At 32.4% G+C, this 18,959-nt stretch overlaps 2 protein-coding genes across 6 annotated transcripts; one reads left to right on the forward strand and one right to left on the reverse strand.

Moving 5' to 3' along the window:
- Positions 1-1,753: 1,753 nt before the first annotated feature.
- On the reverse strand, positions 1,754-14,505 carry LOC135132144 (cytochrome P450 9e2-like). 4 transcript variants are annotated; one of them, XM_064060117.1, is made up of 6 exons: positions 14,387-14,505; positions 3,548-3,752; positions 3,015-3,501; positions 2,521-2,962; positions 2,207-2,473; positions 1,754-2,153 (listed from the first exon to the last, which is right to left on the reverse strand). In XM_064060117.1, exons 2-6 carry the CDS (start codon positions 3,748-3,750, stop codon positions 1,981-1,983), a joined length of 1,572 nt encoding a protein of 523 aa, XP_063916187.1. In that variant the 5' UTR covers positions 3,751-3,752; positions 14,387-14,505; the 3' UTR covers positions 1,754-1,980. The 4 variants fall into 4 exon arrangements, with proteins under 4 accessions (XP_063916187.1, XP_063916188.1, XP_063916186.1 ...); XM_064060118.1 differs by lacking the exon at positions 14,387-14,505 and adding an exon at positions 3,835-4,105; XM_064060116.1 differs by lacking the exon at positions 14,387-14,505 and adding an exon at positions 3,826-4,105.
- On the forward strand, positions 3,750-17,277 carry LOC135132145 (cytochrome P450 9e2-like). 2 transcript variants are annotated; one of them, XM_064060120.1, is made up of 5 exons: positions 3,750-3,909; positions 15,657-16,140; positions 16,192-16,618; positions 16,669-16,935; positions 16,985-17,277. In XM_064060120.1, exons 2-5 carry the CDS (start codon positions 15,670-15,672, stop codon positions 17,155-17,157), a joined length of 1,338 nt encoding a protein of 445 aa, XP_063916190.1. In that variant the 5' UTR covers positions 3,750-3,909; positions 15,657-15,669; the 3' UTR covers positions 17,158-17,277. The 2 variants fall into 2 exon arrangements, with proteins under 2 accessions (XP_063916190.1, XP_063916189.1); XM_064060119.1 differs by lacking the exon at positions 3,750-3,909 and adding an exon at positions 14,994-15,256.
- The last annotated feature ends 1,682 nt before the right edge of the window (positions 17,278-18,959 follow it).

Genomic DNA, 18,959 nt, shown 5'->3' on the forward strand with positions numbered 1-18,959 from the left:
AGTACCATAGAATTCTGGAAGTATCCTTCTAGATTTTTTTAGTTATCACACGGCTTCAACTTCCATCTGGGCGAAAATTACTGACTTCTAGCTTCTCTTTTCACCAACATTCTTCAAATGAAGTCCAAATAAATTCTTCTAAAAAAAAAAAACAATTCTAGAATGTTTTCTTTCTCAACTATTCGTTAGTGATCGCGATTTAGGGCTCCACTAATCTTATTCTCATAATTTATTTCCATATTTACATAAAAACTAAATAGTTTATTCCTTCTAAAATGTAACATAGTAGAAGAAAAAAAACTATTATTAGAATTGTTTACATTTTTCAATTTTTTTAAAATCCATAATTCGTCTTGTGGTGTGGTTCTAATTCAACAGAATAGCGCTTTTCTCGATGGAAGATTCTAAAACTTTACCTAGCGTTGTCATTTTTCTTCTTCCTTGGATTTCAGTCTCCTAGAATTTTAGAAGAATTCTTACAGAATCTTTCGAATATCACATTGTTTCAATTTTCATTTATGTGGGCGAAAATTACTGACTTAGCAGTAGAAAAAAAACTATGATAAGAGCTGTTTTCATTTTTCAATTTTTATAAAACCTATGATTCGTCTTGTGGTTCTAATTCAACAGAATAGCGTTTTCCTCGATGGTAGATTCCAAATCTTCACCCAGCGTTGTCACTTTTCTGAAAATCCAAATTCTTCTGAAAATGTTTTTTTTTTCACTAGTACCATATGTACACAATTCTTTATTTTATTTAAAAGATAACATAGCAATAGAAACAAAAAGAAACTACTTTAAGACACTTTTCGGTTTTCAGTTTTTCAGAAATCCATAATTTTTCCAATTCGATGTCAGTTGTCTTTTTTTTGAGTTCCAGTACCGTAGAATTCTAGAAGAATTCTTCTCGATTTTTTTGGCAATGCTATGGCTTCGACTTCCATCTCGGCGCGGTTTACTGGCTTCTAACTTCTCTTTCTACCAACATTCTTAAAATGAAGTCCAAATAAATTCTTATAATTTCCTTCCATGATCAAATAAAAAATACTTTATTTCATTTGAAATAGGAGTATATTGTAATAGTAGAAAGAAAAGAAACTACATAATATTATGAGAGGTTTTTCTGGATGGAAAGATTCTAAATCTACCCAGCTTTGTCACTTCCCTTCTTTTTTGGACTCTTCTAGAATCTGTCGATTTTCGTCTCTTCAAACTTTACTGACTTTTAGCTTTTCTCTTTACCAACATTCTTGAACTGGAGTCCAAATTTTTCTGAAACTCGTCTTTTCACAAATACCTAGAATTCTAGAATTTTTCTTTTTTCAACTATTCGGTAGTAATTCTGATTTAGGGCACCACCAATGTTATCCTTATAATTTTCTTCCATAAGCAAATTACAGAACACTTTATTTTATCTAAAAAATAACAGCAATAGAAAGAAAAATTTTCGTTTTCAGTTTTTCCGACAATCCGGACGTCCTTCTGACAAAAATAAAAATATTAGTAATGTTGCATTTTGCAATAAAATTATGTTAAAAAACTACATTCCAAAAGTTTTTTAGGAAAAATAATACAGATAAAACCAGTCACAGCGTAAGAAAAAAGTGACCCATGAGGGGATCGAACCTGCGCCCTTCGCGTTAGCGCATCAAAATCAAGTCTGATTCAAAAACCAAAAATATAAAAGTATGCCATTTTATAAAATTTAAATACCATTTTCTAGACAAAATTTTAAGGTACAAATAAAAGTGAATTAAAAAAAATAAATTTTTAATAAAATAACATATTATGTGTCCCTAATAAGTATACAAATAAATGGTAATGTGTTCAAGAACTTTAAAGTAACTCCATGCCCCATAAATTTTACATGGCAGTAGGGCTGATAAAAACCGATAACATGTACTTAAAAAACATCATTTGTCACACCAAGTAAATAAAAATAAAAACTAATAACCCCCAAATATTTAAATATTCCTCAATTCATCGCTTGGTTCTTGGCTTCAAACTCAACTGAAACCCATTTTCTGGAGCAAAATTAATCTTCTTTGGACTAATTTTTAACGGAATTGCGGTTTCTTCCACTGGGACTATAATAAAATTCAACAACAAATGGAAAAATAGAACCTTCATTTCAAGGAGGGCGAATCTCAAACCTGCAACAAAATTTGACAGTACTTATTTCACCAAGGTTAGTTTAACTTTCTACCGATACAATTCCGGGGCCCCATACCAAATGGTAAGTACGTCCCCGGCACAATCTCCCCCTTATTCTCCTCACTAAACCTCTCCGGATCAAACTTATCCGGATCATAGAAATACTTAGGATCACGATGCAACGAAAATATGGGAATCATCACAGACGAACCTTTGGCCACAAAAACCACCTTTTCTTTAGGGTTTTTCGGCTCTATCACATAGTCTTTGCTGCATAACCTGTCAGTTTGGAAACCAGGCGGCCACAACCGTAACGTTTCTGCAACGAAAAGTCACTAAATTATCACCAAAGAGTGTCAAAGTTACCACACACTACTTGGTCTAAATACTTCATGGTTTGTATGGCTTCATACGGAACTTTTCCGCTGTGTTCTTTATTGACAGAATCAACCTCTAACTGTAGTTTCTTTTGGACTTCTGGGTGAAGTGCAAGTTCGTGTGCCATGAAACTAGAACCAGTGGAAACCGTGTCAAAACCAGCAAAAAAGAAAGCCAAAGCTTGGGCAACAATATCGTCATCACTCAGTTCCAAAGGAGCAGCATTTTTGACCTCTTCACTAAGACACATCAAGCTTTCTTCTCTTTCTTTAGCACTGTCGGGGTTCAAGTGTCCTTTTCTAGCTTCCATCAACATGTGAATCAAATCTGGTCTAACTATTCCCTCCGTCTCTCTTTTCTTAATGTTGTCTTTAACCAAATTTCTAAAGAACAGACTCACGTCGTCTGTAAACAGCTGGATTTGCAGCAACTAAAAACGCCTTCTATGTAGAATCAGTGTCAAATTTCTACTACAACTTTACGTTAGCTAGCACTGGCATGGTCTGCAACAAGAAAATCTTGACAATCGTCGCCACACTAAAACTAGTGAAGTTGCTTCCCATTTTAAAAAAATCGTTATCAGGGTTGGCCAACGAGTCAACGGACACCCCAAACGCAGTCGTCGCTATCACGTCATTGGCAAATCTAGAAAACACGTCTTTCATTTCAATGGGCACATTTTCTTTGTCTTGGAAGTGTTTGACAAAATTTTCGGCGCACTCCGTTACCAGGTTGTAGATGATCCGCATTTTGCCGCTTGTGAACACAGGGCTTAAGGTGGCTCTCATGCGTCTCCAGTTCTCGCCACTCAAGCTCATTACGCTTCTGGATAGCAGAGGATCGCTTTTTAAGTTTTCAAAAGCTAGATGATCGTGGAAGTGATCGAAATCTTTGATCGTGATTCTCTTGATCAGTTCTAGGTCTTTGATCATGAGGAAGGGTCGGGTGAATTGCATGTAGCCCACGCATCTGGAAGAATCAATGATCATGATTGTGGTGACTTGTCAGTACTGACCTTTCATTAGGGTGTTGTTTGTAGATGTCGTTGAGGACTTCAGTTAGGTGTTTTTTCTTCAGGACGAAGGGCTTTAGGCTTCCAAATACTGGCCAGGCTTTCACGTGTGGGACATCGCGTTCTTCCCAGTAGCGGATGGGTTTGAGGAGCTTGTAGTAGAGGAAAATTAGGGTGAAGATTGCTGCACATGTGATCCACAACATTTCTGCAACGATTGACTTTATCAGGTTGGGTGGAACTGATAAGAAAACACTGATAATATTGTTCTAGTGCATTACCTAACTTACTGCGAGTGCGGACTAAAATAGAGGATCATAAAAACTAGCTGTATACACGATCGGCCTTGGAAGGTGACTCACTTGGTAAGTTAATGACAACATTATTATTATCGGAGGCGCGGATGTTTGGAGCGCGTTTATTTTTGGTGGGATTAGTTGTTGGCCGATAATTAGTTACTATCGAGGATCGGAAGGATCGATACGTTGGTAATTTTTCACGATCTGTTTGGGTGTTTAACGGGTGTATTTATAGTTTTTTATTTATTAATCTATTTTTATCGTCGTGTCATTCACACAGATTAAAAAAATAATAATTGCGGGGATAATTTATTTGTGGTTGAAGTGACACGAAGGATGATACTGATCAAATTTTTGTCACTTCTAAAAATATGCATTTTTCATGAATAATAATTGTCAAGGTTAAAAGTACATTTATATGCAGACCAGCCTACACCGTTTGTTCTAAATTTATTGGTTTAAATTGCAAGGTGTGGATTTAAAAAATGACGCCTATTTTTAATTGTGTTTTTTTGTTCAGGCGGAATTCAGAAGCGAAAAATCGAAAGAGGGCAAGTTTTTAATAAAATAAATGGTTACAAATTGACTCTTTAGGTACCACATAAACGGTAAATTAAGTTAAGTGTCCATTAAGTAATTATCTTAATTAAATTAACATTTTTAAACGCTTTACAGGAAATTGTATTTACTTTTGTTGTGGAGGCGGAATTTTCCAGGATATCATTATGACGTCATTTTAACAGTACTTTATAATTATTCAAGTTGAAGCTACCAATTAAAAGAAAATGTGTATCTGAACACAATGTGAGAAACGGATAGATGGAGGATTTTAAACCTTTGTCTACGTTTTTTTTTTTTTTGAATAATAATTTGTAGCAAGGATTTCTTTGATCATGTGTGTTGTCCAATTAAAGTTTTTTAAAATTATAGAAAATACAAGCTGTGTTCTAATATATTCTGTTCTGTGGTGACGAAAACTACATACTGGTAATGCATGACGTGATTTTTCTGAGATTTATCAAATGGATTTCCCATATTATTACTTAATTTTCTTTAATATAAAAATGAAAAATTTTGATTTTAAAAAGTTATCCAACGACGTCCTAATTCCACAAATATAGCTTTTTATGGTGACGAGGCGAGTTGCGGAAATATTTGGTTTGAAATGCAATTTTTGAAAAAAAATCCAAAAAATTGTCATATTTCAAGTGTTGATTGCGGAGAAATGGTAGGCGTTATCGAAGAAATAGAGCCTTTAGTAACTTATGTATGTCGGTAAGTTTCGAAAGTGGTGAAAAAATTCCGAAATTTTCATATCGAAAAATTTTGGCTTTGAAAAATTGCCTAAAAGTTCTCAACAAATTCTGTGATATAAATTTCGAAGTGCTGATTTAAAAAATATAGCCCTTTTATGATAAGATTTTAGAAATATTTAGTTTGAAATGCGTTTTTCTTGAAAATCTAAAAATTGTCATACATACTTCAATGGTCGATTCTGCAAAAATTGTAGGATTTATCGAAGACATGAGGTCAAAAGTAACATTTGAATGACGAAATGTACAAGAAAATGTCTTTGGTTAAGTTTCGAAGGTGGTCGAAAAATTCCGAAAATTTGATGAGGAGGTATTGAAAAATTTTGGTTTTGAAAAAGTTGACTTAAAATTCTCAAAAAATTCAGGAATATAGTTTTCAACGTTCTCATTCCAAAAATCTAGCGTTTTTATGGTCGCAGGCAAGTTATAATTTTTTAAAATATAATTAAAAAAAGGCATATCTCATTGGACGATTCTGGACAAATTATAGGAATTATCGAAGAAATGAGGTTAAAAGTAATTTCTGGAGGTTGATATGCATAAAAAATGTCGTTAGTTAAGTGATGAAAATACTCCGAAATTTTCATACTGAAAAATTCTGGCTTCGAAAAGTTATCAAAAAATTCTCAAAAGATTCTGTTATGTAGATTCCGACGTGCTGTTTTCAAAAATATAGTCCTTTTGTGATCCTGGTGCAAGATTTTGGAAATATTTGGTTTGAAATGAATTTCTTTTAATCCAAAAAATTGTCATGCTTCAATGGTCTATTCTGGAAAAATTGTAGGAGAAGTAAAGAAAATGTTTTAGTTCAGTTTCGAAAATGGTGAAAAAATTCCTAAATTTTCATATTGAAAAATTTTAACTTTGAAAAATTGGTGTACAAATTCTCATAAAATTCTATGATATACTTTTTAACGTGCTGATTGCAAAAATATACCATTTTATGGTCCCGATGCAAAATTTTAGGAATATTTGTCTGGAAATACATATTATAGGTCGAAATGTACAAGAAAATGTATTTAGTTAAGTTTCGAAGATGGTGAAAGAATTCCGAAATTTTCATTTTGAAAAATTTTGCTTTTAAAAAAGTGGTCCAAGTGTCCTCAAAAACTTTTGGGTTATAGATTTCGACGTAGTGATTCCAAAAATATAGGGTGTTTATGGTGTCGGGTCGACATTTTAGAAATATTCGGTTTGAAATGTAATTTTTGAAACAAATCCAAAAAACTGTCGTATTTCAACGGACGATTCTAAAAAAATGGTACGAGTTATCGAAGACATGAAGCTTTTAGTAACTTATTATGTTGAAATAAACAAGAAATGTTGCTTTCAGTTGAGTTCTGAAAATGGTGAAAAAATTTCGAAATTGTCATATTTGAAAAGTTTTGGCTTTGAAAAAGTTGTGTACAAATTCTCGAAAAATTCCTGACATAGTTTTAAACACGCTAATTCCAAAAATGTACTCTCCTATGGTCCCGGGGCAAGATTTTAGAAATATTTGGTTGGAAATGCATTTTTTTTTTATTCCAAAAAATTGTCATATTTCATGGTCGATTCTGGAAAAGTGGTACCAGTGGTAGTTATCGAAGAAATGAGATCGAAGATAATTTATCTATGTCGAAATGTAGAAGAAAATGTCGTTAGTTAAGTTTCCAAGGTGGTGAAAGAAATTTTGAAATTTTTATAATGAAAATTTTGGTTTTCAGAAAGTTGCCTGAAAATTCTCAAAAAATTCTGTGATATAGTTTTTGATGTGCTGATTTCAAAAATATACGCTTTTTTTTTAAGAGGAAAGTAATTTCCGGGGGTTGAATTTTATAAGAAAATGTCTTTAGCTGAGGCTCCAAGGTGGTAAAAAATTCCAAAATTCTCATATTAAAAAATTTTTGCTTTGTCTAAAAGTCCTCAACAAAAAATTCTCTAAAAACTCTTAAAAATTCTGTGACTTTCGACTTGCTGATGTCAAAAACATAGAGTTTTTATGGTCCTGGGCCAAGATTGTACAAATATTTGATTTGGCATACAATTTTTTTTAATCCAAAAATATTGTATTACTTGAATGGTCGATCCCGGAAAATTGTAGATATCAAGAGGTCGATAGTATCTTCTTTAGGTCGAAATGTACAAGAAAATGTCTTTAGTTAAGTTTCGAAGGTGGTCGAAAAATTCCGAAATTTTCATAAATTCTATGATATAGTTTTTGACGTTCTGATTCCAAAAATATAGAGTTTTTAAGGTCTCGGATCAATATTTTAGAAATATTACGTTTGAAATGCAATTTATGAGACAAATCCAAAAAAATTTGGGAAAAATGGTAGGAGTTATCGAAGGAATGAAGCTCTTAGTAACTTATATATGTGGAAATGTACAAGAAAAAGTCCAGTTAGGTTTCGAAAATGATGATAAAAATCCGAAATTTTCATTTTGAAAAATTTTGACTGTGAAAAAGTTGTGTACAAATTCTCAAAAATTCCGTGATATAGATTTAGACGTGCTGATTCCAAAAATATAGTGTTTTTTTTTCATGGAGTAAGATTTTATAAATATTTGGTTTGAAATGCATTTTTTTTAATTCAAAAAATTCAAACACTTCAAGTATTTATTTTGGAAAAGTGGTAGGAGTTATCTTAGCAGTTAGACCTTTAGCCTGTATGTTGAAATGTACAAGAAAAATTAGTTAGTTAAGTGTCAAATATGGTTGAAAAAATCCGAAATTTTCATATTCAAAGGTATTGTCTAAAAAGTGTCTAAAAATCCTTAAAAAATTCTGTGATATAGATTTAGACATGCTGATTCCAGAAATATAGCGGTTTTTGTTTCTTGGGGCAAGATTTTAGAAATATTTGGTTTCAAAAGCATTTTTTTTAATCAAAAAAATTGACACATTCCAAGTGTCCATTTTGGGAAAGTGGTAGGAGTTATTGAAGAAATTAGGCTGCTGGTAACTTCTGTATGTCGAAATGTACAAGAAAATATCTTTAGTCAAGTTTCCAAAGTAGTGAGAAAATTCATATGTGCATTTTCATATTGAAAAACTTTGGATTTGAAAAGTTGTTCAAAAATTCTTCAAAAATTTTGTGATATCTCGACGTGATGATTACAAAATTATAGCGTTTTATGGTACCGTTGCAAGATTTTAGAAATATTTGATTTGAAATAATATATCTTTTTATTCAAAAATTTATAATACTTCAGTGGTCGGTTCTGGAAAAATGGTAGTTATTTAGGAAACGAGGTCGAAAAATTCGGTAAGTCGAAATGTGCAAGACAATGTATTTAGTTAAGTTTCGAAGATGGCGAAAGAATTCCGAAATTTTCATATTGAAAAATTTTGCCTTTGAAAAGTTGTCTGAAAATTCGAAGTCCTGATTTAAAAAATATATTATGATAAGATTTTAGAAATATTTGGTTTGAAATGATTTTTTTTTTGTAAATCCAAAAAATTGACACGTTTCATGTGTGATTCTGGAAAAATTGTAGTTGTTATCGAAGAATCTTCATACTGAAAAATTTTGGCTTTGAAAAGTCGTCTAAAAATTCTCAAAAATTCTGTGACATACTATTCGAAGTGCTGATTGCAAAAATATAGCACTTTTATTGTTGTCTTATAATTGTCATAATTCAATGCTCTATTATGGAAAAATTTTGGTTTTGAAAAACTTATTTAAAAATACTCAAAAAATTGTAGGATATAGTTTTCGACGTTCTTATTCCAAAAATATAGCGTTTTTATGGTGTCGAGTCAACATTTTAGAACCATTTCGTTTGAAATGCAATTTTTGAGAAAAATCCAAAAAACTGTATATTTCAATTAACCGACGATTCTGGAAAAATTGTAGGAGTTATCGAAGAAATGAAGCCCTTAGTAACTTATGTATGTCGGAATGTACAAGAAAATGTCCTTAGTCAAGCTTTCAAGGTCGTGGAGAAATTCCGAAATTTTCATATTGAAAAATTTTGGCTTTGAAAAGTTGTCTAAAAATTGACAAAAAATTCTGTGATATAAGATTTGGACGTGCTGGTTTCAAAAATATAGCCTTTTTTATGGTTGCGGTGCAAGATTTTAGAAGAAATTTTCATAAGAAGGAAGTATTGAAAAATTTTGGGTTCGAAAATGTTGTCTAAAAATACTTTAAAAATTCTGGGATATAGTTTTCAACGTTCTGATTCTAAAAATATAGCGTTTAAGGGTTCCAGGTAAGTTGTTACAAGTATTGGTTTTAAAATATTTTTACAAAAAAAATCCAAAAACTGTCATATTTCATTGGACGATTTTGGAAAAATGGTAGGAATTTTCAAAAAAATGAGCCTGAAAGTAATTTCTGTTTGCCAAAATGTTTAAGAAACCACCTTCAGTTAAGTTTCGAAGATGGTGAAAAAAATCTGAAATTTTCATATTAAAAAATTTTTGCTTTGCCTAAAAGTCCTCAACAAAATTTTGGCTTATAGATTTCGACGTACTGATTCCAAAAATATAGCGTTTTTATGGTGTCGGGTCGGCATTTTAGAAATCTTTCGAAAATGGTGCAAAAGTTCCAAAATTTTCATATTGAAATTGCATGATATAGTTTTCAACATGCTGATTTAAAAAATATAGCCTTTTGTGGTCCCGAGGCAAGATTTTAGAAATATTTGGTTGGAAATGCATTTTTTTTATCTAAAAAATTGTTATATGGTGGATTCTGGAGCAACTTCTGGAGGTCCAAATTTTTTGGTTCCGGGGCAAAATTTTAGAAATATTTGGCTTGAAATGCAATATTTGAAAAAAATCCATAAAACTGTCATATTCCAATAAACGATTTTGGAAAAGTGGTAGGAGTTATCCAAGACATGGGGGCCGAAACTCACTTTTGAAAGTAGAAATGCACAAGAAAACGTCATTAGTTAAGTTTTGAAGGTGAACGGGAAATTTCGATAATTTTCACAATTTGTTTTTCAAAAAAAATTTTGATTTTGAAAAACTTGTCTAAAAATCCTGAAAAAATTCTGGGATATAGATTTCGATGAGTTAATTCCAAAAATATATTAATAATATTCTTAAATTTTTCCTAAAACTTATTATAAAGTATTTGGAAATTTAAACGCAGCATGATTTCCGTCTGTCTGTTATGTTTAATAAACGCCATTGCAATTTTATAACTTGTGGTTTATGAATCTGCCTTGCTTTCTTTATTATTATTATTAATATTATTTTTATCGCAGAAATCTTCTTCTCTTGCTTAATAAAATTTTGAGATCACGTCATCAAATTTTTGGCGGGAATGTTCAATTAATCATACAAATTTAGGTTAGCATTTTACCATATATCCAGAATCCAGCACATTTGGAGTTAATCTAGGAAACTTTTTCATTTATAGAAATTATGAAACCCGTAATTTTTTAACTAAAATGTTTTAGCAGCTGCAAGTTTTCACTAACTGGGAATGGCTTGAGAAAAAAAAAAGACAGGAAGGAGAAATTATCTTATTGTTTTGCGATATTTCCCACCTTCGTGATTTATAATGGTATGTCTTATTAAATCATTATCTAACCTTGTAATCTTTTTATATACCTCTTGAGATAAACCTAATCTTAATATTTTCAGATTTAATTTTTATTTCCAGATGTAAACATGGAAGATACCAGAGCTGTTCAAAGTACTCAAAAAAAGTACTTGAAGTACCAAGTACAAAGTACTACTTGAAATAGTGTTCAAGTAAAGTACCAAGTACTTACTTTCAGCAAGAGTATTTCAAGTATCAAGTACTTTTCAGATGTACTTGAAGTACAAGCCAAGTACATTACTTCAAGTACTTACGAGTACTTGAAGTACTGGAGGTATACTTCAAGTACTTACAAATACTTGAAGTACTGAAAATGCTTCAAGTACTTTCTAATTATTTGAAATACTGTAGAATTAGATAACTTTTCCTGTTTTTTTAAAAAAGCTTAATATATTTTAGAACTGAATTTTTTAATACTCAGAATTTAAGTATACAATAATACATATTTCGCCACATAAAAAATTGCATAAGCATCAACTTAAATGCAGAATGGTAGCTCACTTATTACTAATACTATGTTATTTATAAACAATATTCTTTTGAAATACTTTTACATCTTTCTGTTGACACAATGCCTTCGACAAAATTAACGTCTATTTCTAATTTAAAATTTAAAATAAAATACATGACGGCGTTGTCTATGTATGCTTACTATTAATTTATAACAAAAACATCGGCGCTGTATGGTATTTTCTCAGGCTTCTGTTGCCTTTTTTTAATATTTTGAATTTTGGTTCAACACCAAAACGTTCTGATTTTTTAATAAAGTTGTGTTAAAAATATATGAATTTTATGAACTAGTTCCGTGTTTAAGTTTGTGTGTAGTTTACAGCACCCTTAATCATTACCCATTGTGAAAGTGCACAGGGCCGGATTTGTGAAACTGAAATTTTTCAGAAAAAATTTTTAAGAGCAGTGCGATACATATACATGCTCGTGACATAAAAATGTTTAAGACACTATGTTGCATTTTCAAAAAAAAACATGAATTTTTTAAATAAAAAATAAAATGCCTAAAACGAGAGTCCATTTTCAGCGAAAACTATAACTCTTGAAAAATATCAAGGTGATCAAAGTAATTAGTCGTTTTTTACTTTTGCGTTTACCAAAAATGCTGAGAATTTTCTTGGAATGAATGCCCCATATTCCTGAATATATCTGTCTACCACTTACGTATTTACTAAAGTCGCGATCTTTTCTATAGAACCACTCCCTAGTGTAAATTTTCAAAATTTGTTTGGTGTAAGTGACCTTGACGGGTTTCTGGGGGAAAACATATGTGTCAAAAATTTGACAGGTTAGATGACCCCATTGTTAATGTAGATATTTTATTTTAATAAATAGATGAACAGAACATACAGTCTGCACGGGATACAGTGCGGCATAGCTGAGGGCAACCGAAACATTCGTGTTGTGCTAGTTTCGATTGCCATATCAGCTACCGCTACCAACCGCGTTCGGCGTAAAGTACTAGATGACAGGGCTACCAACTTGACTTTTTATCGAGTGGTTCCGTAGAAATGACCGCTACTGTATTCTAAAAATTATTAAATTAACCTAAATACTACAGTGACTAAATAGTAAATACTAATCACTACAATCTTTGTCTAACTAAGTATGTAACTTTACACTGACAAAGCACAAGGTTCGTAATGCTGTTCCGTCCATTTATACAAAATTTTGTTCCTCTAATGCCACAATACTTTCAGAATTTTCCTTTACATTTTCGATTGGCTTATTTTTTATTTTTACCTTAAAACTCAAAGAAGATGCCATTAGTAACTGATAACTACAATGATTTCAGGGAATGCCTAACAACGGCTTTTGCGAAAATTCAGGTAAATATGTAGTAAATTTATTATTGTTAAAATATTTCGTAGGGGTGTATTTATCTAGGCAATTATACTAACTAATCGCGAATTTCATTAACTTTGTATTTTTTTATAATGTGAATATGAATTTTGTTCCATTTACGGAAGCGGCCACTGACCCTTTTGGGTATCTTTACCTGATATTGTAAATACAAATGTAAATTCAGTACTTCTGTAACCGTCCTGTATTTAAACATCGAAACCGAACCCTATCTATTATTTCGCGTACAACAAAACAAAGGTCCTTCGAGCAATATCAAAGTACAATTCGGTACTCATCAAAACCATACAATAATGGTCGTATCAACTGGATTACAAAAAACATTGGTACTACGAGCCGAGTTTCACAAAACATATTTCATTTTGAACAATATTGGGTTTATGTAATAAGCGATGCAATGTAATACCACTGACTATGTATTTATTCTATACTCACTGGTAATACGTAAAGTTGTTGTACGGTAATAAATAAAATCCGCACAGGAAAGACAAATGACACTAGTTAGTGTGACTTTTAAAATCATTGTTTTTCTGCATTACGTCTTTTTAAATTTTTGGTGTTCAAATAATTCATACAATTTAACAGATTATTTGAAACTGTAATGTGAGAAAATATAAGTAGTAATAACAAACTAAGTTTATATGGCTGAACCACGTATAAACAAAAAAAGAAAATTTGGTAAAAAACGAGTGTCTAACATGATAAAGAAAATTAAACTGCAAAATATTTAACATAAAATTGTGTTTAAATTCTACGAGGAAGAGGTGAATATGAAAGTCTGTACCTGCCATCAGCTATTGCTATTATAATAAAAGGGATAATCCCCTACCGAGTTCTCCGCCCTGACCAGTCTTCTTATTGACAAATACACGGCGGGGTTAAGAAACTAATGAAAGAATAAATATGTTTTTGAACGAGTACTGAATCATTTCTCAAATATTTTCAAATCCGACCTTGCACTTTAGCAGGTACGTCAACAAACCCGATTCCCTTTGGGGTACCGGGAAGGTACTGAAAAACTACCCGCAAACTTAAGTTCCAGACCAAAATACAAAAAAGACAGAATTCATATATTCACAACTTTACATCGCTGAAAATTTTACACAGATCTCCGACCCTTCTGCTGTCGTCATCCGCTCTCAAATGACATATGTATGACATTAATTTTTTTACCTACCTATCTATCGGCATTATGCAAGTGAAATGTACGTCATATTGTGGATAAGATATCCACAATCACAGATCAAAATATAACCTCCCAGGACACAAACACGATTTTACTATAAAAATACATCTAATCAAATAATTGAATTAATATCTGCAAGTATTTAACAGACCCTATTTTGAGATGTGAAAACTTCGTAAAATAGAAACTAAAGTATTTGAAATTTCCACTTTCATACTTCAAGTAATTCAAGAGTATTTAAAATACTGAGTGAAGTACTTGGAGTAAAGTACTTGGCAAAATCAAGTACTAAACTCAAGTACATTTTAGAAATACTCCAAGTACCAAGTACCAAGTACCTAAATATAAAAGTACTTCAAGTAAAGTACTTGAAGTACTTAAAGTACTTGAAGTATTACTTCAAGTACTTTTACTTGAAGTACTGAACAGCTCTGGAAGATACTAAAATTCACGTCCTGTTGCCTCACTTGTCATTAATTTAAAAAACTTTTTGAAACACAATGCCAACTTTAAAAATATTAAACTGTGAATAATATAAGGGAGCACAGCACGGGTAATATCAGGGAGATACAAAATATGCAAATTTTGAATATCAAACCAAAACAAAACACAAATTTTAAATCACTTACTAATTTTATTTCAAATTGTTAATGGCATCAAACAGTCGCAGAAAATAAAGGTGGAACTGTTCACTGATAATAATTTACTTTTGGTACCAACATAACCACCACAACTTATCAACTAAGCGATTGCGACGATTGCTGGTGGCCCAGGAAAATTACTTTATAGATTACCAACATACATGTACAGCGACATCTGTGAGATGCAAGTAACAATAAAATGTTTCACATGTTTGAAGGTTCCCCATGTTCCCCTACAACCACTTGTGTATAAAATAGCTACTAAAATCGATAACTGAGCTAAATTTAGTAAGAGATAACCAGTCGTAGTCATTTGGAGTGAGATTTATCCAACATTTTATAGGTTAATAATAATTAAATATGTGGTGGATGATTCCGACACGTTTTTCAATGACATGTGTATTGTTGGTTGTCTAACTTCTTAACAGAAAATAATTCCTAATTTGAAACTTAAATTTAATCAGAAAGATAAAAATTATTTTAAAGCGTACCCTTTGAAGAAAACATTTTGAAATACCAAAATAAAAAAAAAATAACCATTGATACTTTTATTTATCAAATGCTAGCAACTAATAACACTGGGATTATAATTATAAATACAACCAAGAGTTGTTTATGGTTCAGTCAGAGCTGTGAGATTTGTGAGTGAACCTTGAAAATGTTCTTCTTCCTCCTGGGTGTCCTTTTAAGTGTTTTGATTTACATTTTTTTAATAAAACCTTGCAACTATTGGAAATTAATAGGAATCAAGCATGCGCCGTGTTGGCCCGGGGTGGGAAGCATGGGAAAAGTTCTTTTCAAAAAGGAAGCTTTTATGGACGTTTCGTTCAATTTATACAACAAACATGTAGATGAAAGGTATTTTAATATAGTTTTTTTTTTTTTGGTCATTGTAGATATTTTTTAATTCACAAGAATGTAACCTAAAACAAACTATGAACTCTACATTAATTAATTTAATTTAATTAACCTTAATTTATTAATTTCATAAGTAAACGTCACTTAAAAATTAAATTGTGGCGGTAGGTGACACAATCACTAAAGAAATGAACACGTGCCAGCAAAAATGCAAGATTCACGTGCAGGGGAGCAACGACCTTAAACTATTCCAGCAGATGGATTTAAGTCGATAAAAAATAGGGTCAGAGACATCACTGTTTATGTGTTTTTATCCCCACCAAAATTTAATAACGTCATCCTAAAATTTTGCTAAGTAAACCTTTTCCAGACAATTTATGTTAAATTTTGACCTTTTCAGATATGTGGGGTACATGCAATTCATGCAACAATGCCTTCTGCTTCGCGACCTGGAACTAATCAAACAAATTACTGTGAAAGACTTCAACCATTTCACCGACCATGCAATTTTCGGACAAGGAACGGACGCCGACCCCATGCTAAGCAAAAGTTTGGTGAGCCTCACCGGCGAAAAATGGAAGAACATGAGGGCTACTCTAAGCCCTGCTTTTACCAGCAGCAAAATGAGAAACATGTACCTCTTAATAGAAGAATGTGTTTCGAGCTTCGTCGACAACTTAGAAGGAGAAATGGAGCTAGAAATGAGGGACACATTTTCAAAGGTTGCCTGCAACGTAATTGCCACCACGGCCTTTGGAATCAAAATCGACTGCCGAAAAGAACCAGACGACGAATTCTTGAAAATGGGACAACTTTTGGCTGACTTCAACCTGTGGCAAACTCTCAAACTAATTGTCGCCCAAACGTCACCAAAACTGGCTGAAGTAGGTAACTCAGAGTTTCCAGTTTTCAAAACACTGCATCGATTTTTGTAGTTTTTCCAAATCGAGGTGTTTCCGCCATCCGCCACCACGTTCTTCCGGGCCATCATCAAAGACAACATCAAGAAAAGACAAGACAATGAGATCGTTCGTCCCGACTTAATCCATCTTCTACTGGAAGCACGTAAAGGCAAACTCAAATTTGAAGACGATGACAAGACCGAAGGTGTCCATTTTGACTCTACAACGCAACACGTCGAACTCACCGATGAGCACATTATGGCACAAGCGATGTTGTTCTTTTTGGCGGGTTTTGACACCATTACCACAACCGCGAGTTTCATGGCACACGAATTGGCTGTGAATGTTGACGTTCAAAAAAAACTTCAAGACGAAATTGATGGGGTTAGGAGCAAATTTGGTAAAAACGTGCCGTATGAGGCTTTACTTTCCATGAAGTATCTGGACCAAGTGGTTTCAGGTGACAATATGTTCATTTTTTCCATGAAAGAAATAATTTTTCTTTTTTAGAAACTTTAAGACTGTGGCCTGCAGCATTTGAGACCGATCGACTTTGTACTAAGGACTACGTGATCCAGTCGAAGAATCCTGGCGAAAAACCCTTTTTGGTTGAAAAGGGTGTTGATGTCGTTATTCCTGTAATGGGGATACACCGGGATGCTCGCTACTACCCAGAACCTAATCGTTTTGATCCGGAGAGGTTTAGTGATGATAATAAGGCGAAAATTGTTCCGGGGACGTTTTTGCCGTTTGGGTGGGGTCCAAGGAATTGCATTGGTAGGGTTACTAAATGTGGAAATGTAGATATTCAGTGTTTGAATTATAGGGTCAAGATTTGCTGTTCTGGAAATTAAAACTATATTTTATCATTTGCTTTCTAAATTTGAACTAGTTCCAGTTGCCCGGACTGAGACACCCATTAGGATTAGCAAGGCGCATTTTAACTTACAACCAGAAAGTGGGTTTTGGTTGGGTTTTAAACCCAGAAAGTTGGATTGATTTTTTGTCTTAGTTTGAATTTGTTTACCTGCTTTGTAAAACCATGTTGTATTTGTGGAATAATATAGATGGAAAGGGTTGATGAGACTCAATTTTTCATAAAATATAAATTATCTTTAACCAGAAGCCTTTTATTATTCCCTGACCAGATTGTTACAACTTTTGCACTTTTACAACTTCAGTTGGTAACTCTGTGAATAGCATATTATTTCAAGTATCATGACTGCATGATTAAAATTCTTAACCTAAAATATGTTGACAATAGGATGTGACAGTTAAGGAACAGAGTTGCCAACTGAGTTTACAAGTAAAGTATCGCCGACTGTGTTTTCCATTGCATTTTGACTTTTGAAATTCCTTCCTTATTTCTCTTTTTTCGGATTTTGCAAAAGACTACGAACAAATGTTTGGTTAATTAATAAAATAAAGGAACAAAGGTAAGTTGTATAAAAAAATTAAAACACCTAACCGTGTATTGACGATTAACCAAACTTGCGAATGAAGACAGAATGACGATAAATTCTGGAATGTTAAAACATGTTTTCTTCATCAATTGAAGAAAAAGAAGAAAAACTAGGAAACGAAAAATAAATGTATGATAAATTTTCACACCTTGCATAAAAATAACAAAAAGCAATGAAAAGAGGTTTTACTGATTAAGGAACTCTTAAAAATAATTCATAAAAGGGAAAAGAAGAAATTCCTCTATCTGTAAAATTTCCCATAGTATCTCTTGATCAAGAATCTCCCTAAAATTAACTAAAGAAGAGGATGGATTATAACGCAAAGTATACCTACATGAAGTGCAAAATGAACAAAGATGAGAATGAAGATGAAGTATGAAGATTAAGAACGAAGATAAAGAACGGGGAAAAAGAGTGTAGATGAAGATGAAGACGAAGAACGAAGATTAAGGAGAGTGAGCACGACAAATGAAGATTAAAGAGAATGAAGAGGAAGAATAAAGATGAAGAGTGAAAATGAAGAATGAACAGAATAGTAAACATGAAGAACAGTGAAATTTTTTTATTTTATTTTTTAATTTCGTCGAATGAAGATAATGACGAGCAGTGAAGATCATGAAGATAATAAAGATGATGAAGAGTGGAATGGAAGAAAAGTGAAATTGAAGAAGAGCGAAGAGGATAAAGAGTCGAAATGAAGAAAAGGGAAGATCATGAAGATAATAATGCGTAAAGATGATGAAGATTGGAGATGAAGAAGAGTGAAGATCATGAACAGTACTTAAGATGATTATGAAGAATAAAGTTGAAGAGAAATGCACATGATGAAAAATGGAGAGGAAGAATAGTAGTGAAGATGATGAAGAGTGAAATTGAAGAAGACTGAACAGAATGAACAGTAGCGAAAATCATGAAAAAAACTAAAGGTGATTATGAAGTATGTAGATGAAGACTAATACAGATGATGAAAAGTGAAACTGAAAATGAGAACAGTAGTCAAAATTATGATGTTATTGAGTGAAGATGAAAAAACCGAAGATGGTGGAGAGAAATGAAGATGATGAAGAGTAAAAATGAGGAAGTGTGCAGATAAAGAAGATGAAAAAGATTGAAGGTAAAGAAGAGTGAAATTGAAGAAAAGTGAAGAGAATGAAAAGTAGCGAAGACCATGAGGAATATTTAAGATGATTATGAAAAATGTAGATGAAGAATAATGGAGATAATGAAAAGTGAGGATGAGGAAGTGTGAAGATGATAGTGTCAAAAAACGAAGAAGTGGGAAGACGATGAAGAGTATTGAAAATAGTGAAAAGTGGAGGTCATGACGAGTATTAAAGA

This window comes from Zophobas morio, unplaced genomic scaffold (genome assembly GCF_036711695.1).
Source record: "Zophobas morio isolate AGI-343-1 ecotype UQ-CSIRO unplaced genomic scaffold, CSIRO_AGI_Zmor_V1 ptg000021l, whole genome shotgun sequence".
Taxonomy (NCBI): domain Eukaryota; kingdom Metazoa; phylum Arthropoda; class Insecta; order Coleoptera; family Tenebrionidae; genus Zophobas; species Zophobas morio.

Excerpts from the sequence above, each read along its gene's own strand:
- LOC135132144 (XM_064060117.1), bottom strand. The coding sequence starts at position 3,750 with ATGTTGTGGATCACATGTGCAGCAATCTTCACCCTAATTTTCCTCTAC. Across the intron at positions 2,474-2,520 it reads TTTAGACCAAGTAGTGTGTG|AAACGTTACGGTTGTGGCCG; the intron begins GTAACTTTGACA and ends TTTTCGTTGCAG. Across the intron at positions 2,154-2,206 it reads GGGGCCCCGGAATTGTATCG|GTTTGAGATTCGCCCTCCTT; the intron begins GTAGAAAGTTAA and ends ATTTTGTTGCAG.
- LOC135132145 (XM_064060119.1), top strand. The coding sequence starts at position 15,057 with ATGTTCTTCTTCCTCCTGGGTGTCCTTTTAAGTGTTTTGATTTACATT. Across the intron at positions 16,141-16,191 it reads CGTCACCAAAACTGGCTGAA|TTTTTCCAAATCGAGGTGTT; the intron begins GTAGGTAACTCA and ends CGATTTTTGTAG. Across the intron at positions 16,936-16,984 it reads GGGTCCAAGGAATTGCATTG|GGTCAAGATTTGCTGTTCTG; the intron begins GTAGGGTTACTA and ends TTTGAATTATAG.